At 42.7% G+C, this 12,296-nt stretch overlaps 1 protein-coding gene across 1 annotated transcript; it reads right to left on the bottom strand.

Moving 5' to 3' along the window:
* Positions 1 to 10,387: 10,387 nt before the first annotated feature.
* nog1 (noggin 1) lies at positions 10,388 to 11,914 on the bottom strand. The gene has a single exon (XM_034711667.1). It carries the CDS (start codon positions 11,435 to 11,437, stop codon positions 10,769 to 10,771), a length of 669 nt encoding a protein of 222 aa, XP_034567558.1. The 5' UTR covers positions 11,438 to 11,914; the 3' UTR covers positions 10,388 to 10,768.
* Between the last annotated feature and the right edge of the window lie 382 nt (positions 11,915 to 12,296).

Below are 12,296 nucleotides of genomic sequence, written 5' to 3'. Positions count from 1 at the left end.
GTATTACAGGAACTCCCATGTAAGGAGAAAGTGCCACAAGCAGCAGGACTAAGGTGCATTTCGTGGTCTTTTTAGCCCCAGAACTACTTTCCCCTTGAACTAAAAGGTTCCTGTGCCCCCATTGTTGCTTGTGTTTTGACCGCGGGCTGAAGTCCAGGGTATGCACTACACCACCAGACCAGTAGAGGACAGTAAAACAAAGACGAATGCCATTCATCACAGATGACTCCATAGAAGCAGACGGACAGGCAGGTATCATTATGAGCAAAGCAACAGTTAGCCTGTTAGCATGAAGAGACTCAGCTGGCGCTGTTTTAGATGGTGCTATATTTCATCACAGATGGATTCACTGAATCAACACGTGAGAGGAGATAAGCGCGAGTAGCAAAGACGGCTTTAAAATCCTTTGGCACTACACCACCAGACCAGTAGAGGGCAGTAAAACAAAGACGAATGCCATTCATCACAGATGGAAAAAACAATGACTGTGAATGGTATTTGGAAAATTTTGAAAGAAAAATGTTGAAACACAAAAAATGTTGAAAAAAAACTTTGAAAAAAAAATGTTGAAATTTTTTTTTTGAAAAAAAATAGTTGGAAAAAAAATTGAAAAAAAAATTTGAATTTTTTTTTGAAAAAGAAAATTGAAAGAAAAAAAAATTGAAAAAAAAATTTGAAGAAAAAAAATTTGAAGAAAAAAAATTTGAAGAAAAAAAAATTGAAAATAAAATTTGACAACAAAAATTTGACAAAAAAGTTGACCTGGAGCCTGTCCAAAAAATAAAATTTCTTCAAATTTGAAATTGTGCTCGGAAGCAGAAAAACATGAAAAAAAGTGAAAGAATCAACACTGAATCAACACGTGAGAGGAGATAAGCGCGAGTAGCAAAGACGTTTCAACTCGGCTTTAAAATCCTTTTGAACTCAAAAAGCCGTGGCAGAGATCGGCCGGTGTTTTGGTTTAAACAGCGACCCTGTTAACTGGAGACTCTCAGCCGTATGCATCCCTCATGAACGTCTTTAGACGATCATTAAATATCTGATGAGGATATTTTGAAATCTCAATAAAAACTAAACTAGTTTGCATTCCCAGGAACTCCCTCTGTGTTTCACCAGCTGTGGAAACTCCACAAACACTGACACGTTCAGCTGAAGGTCTCCAGTTTACAGGGTCACTTTTAAAACCATAACACCGGGAGAGACTCATTCACAGTGGGCTGAGAGAAGACCACTAGTACAAGCTGCTAAATCAAGAGAATCACAGCTTCTTCTTTTGAAAAGTACACACACATACAAAAAAGATAGAACAAATAAAAACTAATGAAAGAAAGACAGCAGGCAGGATAAAAACACTGCAGTTAATCTACCAATCAGACACGTTCAGCACTGCAGGCCCCGCCCCCTGAAAGTCCCTGGACCTTTGAAAAGTACTACCCCCTAGCAGGGGCTTTTCGGGGGGGATTAACTACCCCTGAACTAAATTTAGACCCTGGTTCCTCTGTTTGAAACTCATGTAGTTCAGGGGTAAAGTTCCTTTGGTTGAAAAACGCCTTAAGTGTTGCTGGCAGAGCCCCCAAAGTTTACACTCCAAAGTACTGAACCTTCTATTGGACAGGAGTAAATGATTGGAGGACACCAACCGGCTTTAACTGCAGCGACAGGTTCACATCAGAGCTGTGTGAACAACAGAAGCAGCTGTTCCCTGCTCAGTGAAGAGAGAACACCTGCCTTCATTCAGGGATGTTTCCCTGAGGCCTCGGCGGCAGCCACAGCCGGACATCTGGACAGTGAATGAAAGCATCCCCTTTATATTTGACCATATTGACAGATGTATGCAGACAAATCACTCAGGTCCTTAAAGCTGGGTTTGTCTTCACTGACATGCTCTGAGATACTAATGAAATGTAACAAAAGATGGGTCAGATAGGTTCGTTCCAGTGGCATTTTATTTCAGGATCACAGATTTTCCCTTTCTGGAAGTTTGATCTGCTTTTTTGTTGTCAGTGTTGTCACTACAGGAAAAAAAAAATCTGAATTCTGCTCAGTGTTGATGCAAAAGAGCTGCAGGTTGCTGACCCCTGATCTAGTACATTCCATCTTTTCAAATGCATCTTAATTGGTTTTGATTCCTGGACTTTAAGGTCACTGAAACACTTCGATGAACCGTGTCTCACTGAGCTTTCCAGCAAAACTGCCTCTGGGATTTTATTACAGAGTTGTGGTGTAAGTGTTTTCAGAGCTCTCAAACCTGATCATTACAGCACATCCTTTCATGTGTTGAACTGTTTAACTGCATTTTTTGAATTTGTCATACTCACTGAGTAAATAAAAGTCGGCGCTCCGAGCTGGCTTGTTTTTGTGTTCATAATGAAGCTGCCACAGAGTTTACCTCTGGCCCATTAATGAGCCAGTCAGACTTATTAAAGCTAATTTTATCTTCTGTAATGTAAAATGAATGACTCGTGTTTGATATTGTTGGCAAAACTAACAAGGAGAAGTTTGCTTTGATCAGGAAAATATCTGAACTCTGTAGGAGAATTTAATCAGCAAGGTTTGGCTGCAGAGTATCTCCAAAGAGAAAAAAGAAAGTTGATTAGGTTAAAGGGAGAGGGGGGGAGCGCAGAAGCAATAAAACAAGCCCAAACCCAAAAGAGATCATTAAGTTAATGGATTACTGGTGGCTAAAAAGCATTACATCGCCTGCCCCGGGTATCTGAGGTGATGGGACAGCCCGGGTCTGTTGGAGCTCTCAGCGCTGAGCGGACGACGCTCAGAGCTGAGAGCTGGCTCAGAAGTGACGACGGGCATTAGCAGCACCGCATCCTCCGTCTGCAGCTGGTATTAGCAGGCACCGAGCACCCTGTCAACACATATTACTCCGCACACAAATCATCTGACCGGCGTCAGCACTCTGCTACAGCAGCCACGCTGAGGGGAGATAGAAACCTGGAGGGGAAGTTTCACAGATATGATAAGAAGCAGGAACCTTCCTCAGAAAGTGGATGTAAACATTAAGGGGTCATACAAAAGGTGCAGTGTGTAGTATGTACAGGCGTTTAGAAGAACGGACTTGGTAGAAGTGGAATATTATAATGGATCTTTATACTACTGTATAATCACCTTAATATAAAAACTGTTGGGTTTTTTTACTTAGTTGAGCTTTAATATCAATTAATCAATCAATCAATCAATCTTTATTTGTACAGCACCAAATCACAACAAACGTTATCTCAAGACGCTTTTACAAACATTGGAGGTCTAGACCATTCTATGTCAATATATATCTATATATATATCACCTTGGTCATAATCCTCCTGTCAACCACCACCTCCACAGGGTCCAGGACTGAGCTGGCCTTCTTCACCAGTGTGCCCAGTCTTGCTCTCCTGTATCCTGTCCGCCCACAGCAGGTTCAATCCTTCCAATGTGGCGTTCGTGTCCGGTGTTAGCTCTGTTAGCATGATGCTACTCTTTCAGTATTCCCTCTGGTGCTGGGTTAGCTCGTCCACCTTATCATAGGTAGATCTTACATTCCCCATAACGGTGGATGGAAGGACAGGTCCATGTCGTCTTTTCTTAGCTTGCACCTCAAGACCAGCACGTCATCCTTGCCTCCTTCTCCTCAGCTCACAGGGAAACATCAGGCCTAGTATCGTTTAGCATCAACATGCTACAGGCATGATCTCCGGACACGGACAGGGACAAAAATAGCAAAAACACCCCTGCAAACGTAGCAAGTTTGGTGTGTATGGCTAACAAATGAGTCATTAAAAGACATGACAGGCTCCAAATACAAAGAGAACTAAACAGATATGAAAAAAGAACAACCAAGAGAGAGCTGCTGCAACAAGCAGCCACCCGAGCGGCTTCTTCTGTCTTCTTCTTCTGTCCAAGTGGGTCCCCTTCCATGGAGGCTGCCATCTTGCACCGCCATGTTTCTACCATAGACAGTATAAATAATGGACGTAGTACCTGTGATGTCACCCATCTGTTGCTGAAGCGCTGTTTTCCTCGTCAGGAACCATATTGGTAATGGTGAAATCAACCAATCTTAGTGTGAGGTAAAGAGGCGGGGTTTGAGCCTCCTAGCCAACAGCTATGTGTTCCCGCCTCTCAATCAAGTCAGTCATGTCATTAAATGGGCAAAAACTAGTAATCTTAATATCTTTTGAACCGTCATGCTGGCGGTAGAGAGATTAGCTACGTAGGCCGAAGCTGTTTTTTGGACCAGGCTGTAAACATGTTTATTTCTGCTGCAAAGATCCTCTTTTTCCCATTCATGTCTATGTGGTTTCCTGTGTTTCTGCAGCCAGCCTCAAGTGGACACTCGATGAACTGCAGTTTATAACACTTCAGCATGGGATTCATATTTTGAGACTGGAGGTTGCCGCTTGGTTTTGGACCGACTAGTGACATCCGCATTTGGGTATTCAGTGAGTGGCTGCACCATTTGGAAGAAAAAGAAGAAGAGAGTGGTTGTTGTTGTTGTTGTGCGCCGAAGAATTTCTGTTGATTCAAGTTTCTGGTAGTAAAAGCTTGACAAAAGGAGGATCTTACTTATCATGCATCACAGCTGCTTGTTGCCCTCAAAGGCCATCGTTGCTTTACCGATGTGAGGGGCGAGCAAGGGAGCTTTAAAACTGTCAAATCCATAGACTGCATAAATTATGGACGTAGTATCTGTGATGTCACCCATCTGTTTCTGAAGCACTGTTTTGAAGCCAATCGTCGGCGGGAGCCATATTGGAAATGTTGAACTCAACCAAACTTAGTGTGAGGTAAAGAGGCGGGCTTTGAGCCTCCTAGCCAACACCTGCAGTGTTCCTGCCTGTCAGTCAAATCAGTCATGTCCTTAAAAAAAACATTGCATAAAAAAACATTCACCCCCCGTACAGTGTGTGCCGATAGACAGATTAGCTACGTAGACCTAAACCGTTTTTTGAACCAGGCTGTAAACATGTTTATTAATGCTGCAAAGATCGTCTTCTTTGAATTGGTGTGTATGTGGTTTCCGGTGTTTCTGCAGCCAGCCTCTAGTGGACACTCAAGGAACTGAAGACGCAGAGAACGGACAAAGAAGTGACATCCGCATTCAGTGAGTGGCCGCCTTAAATGCACCATTTGGGAGACAAAGAAGAAGAAGGAGAGCTGTTGTTGTTGTTGTTATGTTGTTGTTGTTGTTGTTGTTGCTGTTGTTGTTGTTGTTGTTGTTGTTGTTGCTGTTGTTGTTGTTGTTGTTGTTGTTGCTGTTGTTGTTGTTGTTGTTGTTGTTGTTGTTGTTGCTGTTGTTGTTGTTGTTGTTGCTGTTGTTGTTGCTGTTGTTGTTGTTGTTGTTGTTATTGTTGCTGTTGTTGCTGTTGTTGTTGCTGTTGTTGTTGTTGTTGCTGTTGTTGTTGCTGTTGTTGTTGTTGTTGTTGTTGCTGTTGTTGCTGTTGTTGTTGTTGTTGTTGTTGTTGCTGTTGTTGTTGTTGTTGTTGTTGTTGTTGCTGTTGTTGTTGTTGTTGTTGCTGTTGTTGTTGCTGTTGTTGTTGTTGTTGTTGCTGTTGTTGCTGTTGTTGTTGTTGTTGTTGTGCGCCAAAGAATTTCTATTGACTGAGGTTTCTGATAGTCGGCCATCTTTGCTTTACCGATGTGAAGGGTGAGCAAGGGAGCTTAAAAAACGGGTATAATCCATAGACTGTATGAATAATGGTTGTAGTATCCGTGACGTCACCCATCTGTTTCTGAAGCACTGTTTTGAAGCGGCGGCAGCCATATTGGAAATGTTGAACTCAACATAACTGCTGTTGAGCGAGTGTGACGTAAAGAGGCGGGCTTTGAGCCTCCTAGCCAAACTCATAATCTTAATATCTCCAAAATTGCAGTGTTATGGGAAAAATTCACCCCCGTACAATGTGTGCCGATCGAGCAATGAGCTATCCAGACTACACTTGTTTTTTGTACCAGGCTGTAAACATGTTTATTTTTGCTGTAAAGATCGGCTTTTTTGAGCCTCAAGTGGACACTTGATGAACTGCAGTTTTTAACACTTCCACATCGGCTTCAATTCTTGCAGCTTGAGGTTGCCGCTTGATAATCAGGTTGAAATGTAGCAGGAAGAGCACGTTTTGACAGTGTGACTTGTCCAGGGCAGCTGTCAACTGTCCAGCCTTTAATCCTTGTGGCAGCTTTAACTGTGACACACAAAACCTGAAATAGGTGGCTATCCGTGGAGCTTGTCAACTGCAAAGCTGGGCCGTTGGGTGCTTAACGCAAAAAGGACAAACAGTATCATGGCAAAGACACAAGGATCACCGTCACACGCCGAGGATCCAACACACACAAGCACATCAGAGGCTATTTACTGTGTTTGTTTAAGCTGTATGGTGGAGATCTTCGCCCTGACATTGCTATCCGGTGACAAGAAGAGGGATTTGTCTGCAGCTTGTGTACGTGCAGAAGCTGGCTCTGAGGCTAAGGAGCATCATTACGGACTAAACACAACTAAAACAAAACACAGGCTCTCTGGTGCCCCACAGTCTGCCCAGCTGAGGCTGTGGAAGAACACAGGGAGGAGGGGGGGGGTGTCTTTAGGCAGAGAGAGAGAGAGAAAGCAATGCAGAACTCAAGGCGATTAGAGGAGCTAATTTATCGAACACTATTAATTTTAACTCCTTAAATTGCACATGACCCCCCGACGGCTCCGTCTTTACAAACACACATTGTTCAGCCAACTTCGCTCCAAACCACAGTCTTTCTCCTGATTCAGCTGAAGCTCCCAAAGTTTTCCAAACGTGCAAAAAATGTCACTTTAAATTCTCAGCTAATGCTAATAAAATAACACGCAAGACAGCTACGCTAATGTCTTTTTGATGTGACAGCGGCGGGGGCCGTTAAATGTGCCTTTAATAAAGTGCTGGAACGAGCTGAAACAGAAGACGTGTGACGCGGTGGAAAACAGAATCTGGAGGGGAGAAGTTGAAGAGTTTAAGAGATGAATTAGCATCGTCAGAGTCAGAGTCAGTGGGAACGGCGATTATGTGGTGGTGGTAGTAAAATGAGAGGAGGGTATACCTGACTGCCAAGACGTGAAGCAATTACTGACGTTTGATGCCAAGAGATGTGTGTTACACAGCCGTGGGACACCAATTCAGATACTTCAGGAAAAGTGGCAGTACTCAACTTTAACAGAACTAATGACAGGAGGAAAGTGGACTTAAGTGAAAGTATATGCATAAAAAAAAACAGCTAACAAGATGATCTAACTTGTTTTTTGCTGTGTTTTATCATTAAATTAATTGATTTGGCATCAAATAACTTTTACTGCAGCAGCAACTTTTTAACAATTTAAATCTGGCATTAAATGGAAGAGTTATTAATGATTATAGGATATACAAAAACATCAACACCTTTGAGAAACATTATATTATCTCATGTTAAAGTAAATCAATTCTCAAAAACACTGCACAGCTTTTAATTTAAAGACAAGGACTTAGATTTCACTCATATCTATACAATGTTTTGTGTTCTTTATATTAGGCAAGGCAAGGCAGCTTTATTTGTATAGCGCATTTCATACACGAGGGCAACTCAATGTGCTTTACATTAAAACATTAAAAGCATTGGAGACATTCAGACAGGCATAAAAGAACACAATTAAAATGACAAATATGATAAAACAGAAAAGAAAATTAGGAATATATTAAAAATTACATTAAAATTTTAATTTAAAGTGGGTTAAAATAATCTAAGATAGGAAGGCAGTGGCAAATAAAAAAGTCTTAATCTTTGATTTAAAAGAGGTGAGAGTTGGAGCAGACCTGCAGCTTTCAGGTAGTGTGTTCCAGATATGTGGAGCATAATGACTAAACGCTGCTTCACCATGTTTCATTCTGACTCTAGGAACTGAAAGCAGACCAGTACCTGATGACCTCAGAGGTCGAGGTGGTTCATAAAGTAGTAGCAGATCAGCGATGTAATTTAGGCCTAAACCATTCAGTTCTTTATAAACCATCAGCAGGATTTTAAAGTCTATTCTCTGACAGACAGGAAGCCAGTGTAGAGATCTAAGAACTGGAGTAATGTGGTCTACTTTTTTGGTCCTTGTTAGGATTCGAGCAGCAGCATTCTGTATGAGCTGCAGCCGTCTGATGGACTTTTTAGGGAGTCCTGTAAAGACCCCGTTACAGTAGTCTAGTCTGCTAAAGATAAATGCATGGACAAGTTTTTCTGCATCCTGCTGAGACATAAGTCCTTTAATCCTATTATAGCTATATAGGAATATTCGAACACATCGCACACTTTAAAACAAGCCCCTATTAGAAAAGGTATTATATGGGGCACTGGTGGCCTAGCGGTCTAAGCGCCCCATGTACAGAGGCTACAGTCCTCGTTGGTTCAATTCCCAGCCGGTCGACCATTTATTCCCTGCTCTCTACTCCGCACATTTCTAGTCTCCCTTCAGCTGTCCTATGAAATAAAGGCAAAAAGGCAGAAAAATATAACTTAAAATTAAAATTAAAAAAAAAGAAAAGGTGTTATATGATAGGAAACGTGCCATGAGGAACTCTTTTTAATGGTTTTATATACTGCTGGGCAGGGGCGTGTCTGGGCTTCTTGACTAAGGTGGCCCAACTGGGGCACTGACATAGCCAGGGGTGGCCGAAGTGTGTGTGTGTGTGTGTGAACACCTCTGTCCTTGAGAATTGAAGCCAATGCAGAAGCTGCAGTTCATCCAGTGTCCACTTGAGGCTGGCTCAAGATGTACCAGAAACCACATACACACAGATTCAAAAGAAGACGATCTCTACAGCAGAAATAAACATGTTTACAGCCTGGTACAAAAAACAAGTGTAGTCTGGATAGCTCATTTCTTGATCGGCACACACTGTACAGGGAGGGTGAATTTTTTCATAACGCTGCAATTTCAAAGATATTAAGATTATGAGTTTCCCATTATGAGAGGCACAGCTGACTTGATTGACAGGCGGGAACACTGTAGCAGAAAGCCCCGCCTCTTTTCGTCACACTCACTCAACAGCAGTTATGTTGAGTTCAACATTTCCAATATGGCACCCGCCGATGATTGGCTTCAAAACAGCGCTACATACTACGTCCGTTATTTATACAGGCTATGGTGAACACACAAATTAAAAATATCTACCCTCTCTGTCTTCATTAGCTTCTTTAGCAGCTATCGTTTAAGTTTCATACACCTTTTATATTCCTGTGTTTATCTTTAAAATTTCAAAGAAGCACACAAATGTAAATCTTCTCAGCTTATGTCATGAAGGACTTAAAAGAAGAGGCTTTTCCCACATGTCATTCCCTCATGCTATCCCAGTTTCCTACACTATCCACTGTCTTCTCCTCTATAAATAAAGACGTAAAAGCCCCAAAATATATAACTTGAAATATATTTTTAAAGAGGTTATGTTACCTCATGTAAATGCTGCACTTAAAGTTGTGTAAAAACTGACATATTTAACATATGAAGTACAGTATTGTGCGACAATAAACATATGTTGTTGATACTGTTTTTAAAACCTGTTGAAATAAGCACATAGTCCTCTATGTAGCAAGTTGCAAATGCACAAGATACTAATATACTATACTGTGCAACTAGGTAAATGTGTCCTGGTGTTTCTGGACTCCAGCTTATTAGTTAATAAGTTAACCCTCTGGTCAGTTTAATGACATTTCTTTTGTCTTTAACTCATTGTTCCCACATTCCAGGATTCCAGCTGCAGGTTGTTTTTCTCACATTGATTTATCTGGCAGGGCAATAACTTCAAATGATGTTCATGGTTCCACAGACAGAGACATGAGGAGCATCAGCCTCTCCTCTCCTCTCCTCTCCTCTCCTCTCCTCTCCTCTCCTCTCCTCTCCTCTCCTCTCCTCTCCTCTCCTCTCCTCTCCTCTCCTCTCCTCTCCTCTCCTCTCTCCTGCTGGGCTGTGAATGTGGAGGAGGAGTTTTTGCAGATGAAAGAGTGAGAACTGTTAGCAACTGATTCCTTCAATCACTTTATCACCACTCCTTCTTCTATCAGCATGTAATGGCTCTGATGTTTGACTGACAGATTAACAGAGATAAGATAGTTCTGGTTGACTTGAGGCAGAGAGGATAACTTAAAGCGGACAAATCAATTGAAATTGCATGAATGTTCTATTTTAATCAGACGTATCTATTTCCAAACACCTCCACTTGATAACTAAACCATGTTTTGTCAAAGTGTTATGACACAAATGTTAATACGGATTAACCCTGACACCATGGAGCAGTGTATAAGTGCATGATTGTAATAAGTAGGTGATGCGTAAAATGGTGTTAGCGTGACACTTGGCGCGCAGTGAGGCAGGTGACCGCGTAAAAGTGACCCAAAGAAAGAAAAGAAAAGCATTTCAAGTCGTTTCAGTGTCGTTTTATTGTACGAATATAAAGAATAAATAAACACATGTCCTTAATTTACAGGATAAAACACGTCACAGATACATGGCAGTGTCAATAATCCACTCTGAGGTCGATTTGCTTCATCCAAACATGGAACAAAGCAGCATGTCCTTACGTGGCTCTGTGCGCCATATCTCCATAAATACAAAATATAGAACCAATACTCTCCACAAATAAAGTAGACTCTGGTTACAAAATAATACTGACTTTGTACAGGGAGCTATATAGAACTGCATGGCACCGCATATACAGAAAATACATTCCTACACTCGGTAGTGCACGTGAGAAAGAATCACAAAAATGTTAAGCTTATAATTTATTTTCAGTCTTTATTTTTTCAACTCGAACAGGAGCATTTGCAGTCTGTGATTATGGGATACTGCACCGGTATCCACGCGCATTTCAGTCCCCCTTTCCTCTGCACGCACCTCCATCTGAGAACCGTCAGGTGGGTCGAGTTCGCGGGCTTGCACACCATCCCCTCCGGCACTGAACACGACCTCTTGCTGAGGCAGCTGCCCACGCGTACGAACCGCGGCCAGAACCTGTTCCCCAGGTCGGTCCACGTGTACACGACCGGGCAGAACGAGTACGCCCACAGCCACTGCTGCAGCCGCCGCTTCAGTTTCTTACTCGGCTTGTGCTTCTTGCCGAACTGGACATCGAAATCCACAGCTCGGATCTCCTTCGGGAGTACTCCACCGGGTTTCTGGATGTCAAAGTCCTCCAGCTCATCGTTCCCGGTGAATTTGTCCTCCACGGGGGTCAAAACGGACAAAAAGCGGCTGTCAAACTCCCCGAGCACGCTCTTCAGTTCTGTCTCGTTAAGATCCCGCTCCTTGGGGTCAAACACCGGGTCCGGGTCTTCTTTTAAATCCACCAGCGGCAGGCTGTCACTCGGGATGGGGCGCAGGAGGTAGTAGTGCTGACAAATCCCCCTGTCCATCAGAAGTCCGAGGGAGAGCACGAGTAAGTACATGGCCACACACTGCTGAGGTTGATCCATGACACCAAGTCCAGAGGTGAGGTCAGTGCGCACACGGAGCTTCTAAGGGGCCAATGTCTTGTGCGTAATTACGCGTGAGAGGTATCCAAACGTACGTCTTTGATGATCCTTAACAATTCACTTTCCCATGATGAAAATCCGAAACTGAAATAAAAGAATTCGTTCCATTTAGCATCAGTGGAAACTCTTCTTCAGTTCAGAGTGAGTGGCAACTCTCAGATGTCTCCTCGGAGTCCGTGCGCGCGGGCTCGGCATGATGCTCCCAGTGTCTCCTCCACAGATTCAGCAGTGAGTGAGTGAAACCCGCGACCTCAGTTTTATCCTCCACACGCAGCGTGACGTAATTCGTGAGCCCCTCTTTGAATGTGGGTTTGTTGTCTAGGAGGAGATCCCCAATACCTCCTTCTTTAACCGCTGAAGAGGAGGAGGAGGAGGAGAGGGAGGAGAGGGAGAGGGAGGGGGCCGGCAGGGAGAGGAGACGCCCCCTGTCGGTTTTCCAGACTTCCTTAAATCAGTCTCACAGTTGGAATGATTGTTGGAGCCTTTTCATCTGGATCCCTCAGTTTAAGCTGGAGACTAGAAGAACCTGGAGGAACCAGCGCAGAGTTTCCCCAGACTCTGAGACACTTATTTATTAAAAACAACTGAAAATCTAATTATGAATTCATCATAAGACAAACTATGTTGGGCAGTACCGCTCTATTTTTACCTGTTTCAACATTTAGACGTCCATTCTGAGTTTTAATGACCGTTTTAATCTGGTTAAAGGTCCCAAATTGATGATAATTCAATCTTAAAATCATTTACTTGAAGTGGGAATGCAAAGATTGTTTAAAATTGAATCTAACTCAGACAAATG

This window comes from Notolabrus celidotus, chromosome 20 (genome assembly GCF_009762535.1).
Source record: "Notolabrus celidotus isolate fNotCel1 chromosome 20, fNotCel1.pri, whole genome shotgun sequence".
Lineage (NCBI taxonomy): Eukaryota > Metazoa > Chordata > Actinopteri > Labriformes > Labridae > Notolabrus > Notolabrus celidotus.
The sequence above is the reverse complement of the archived record's forward strand: the minus strand, read 5'-3'. Positions and strand labels throughout refer to the sequence as shown.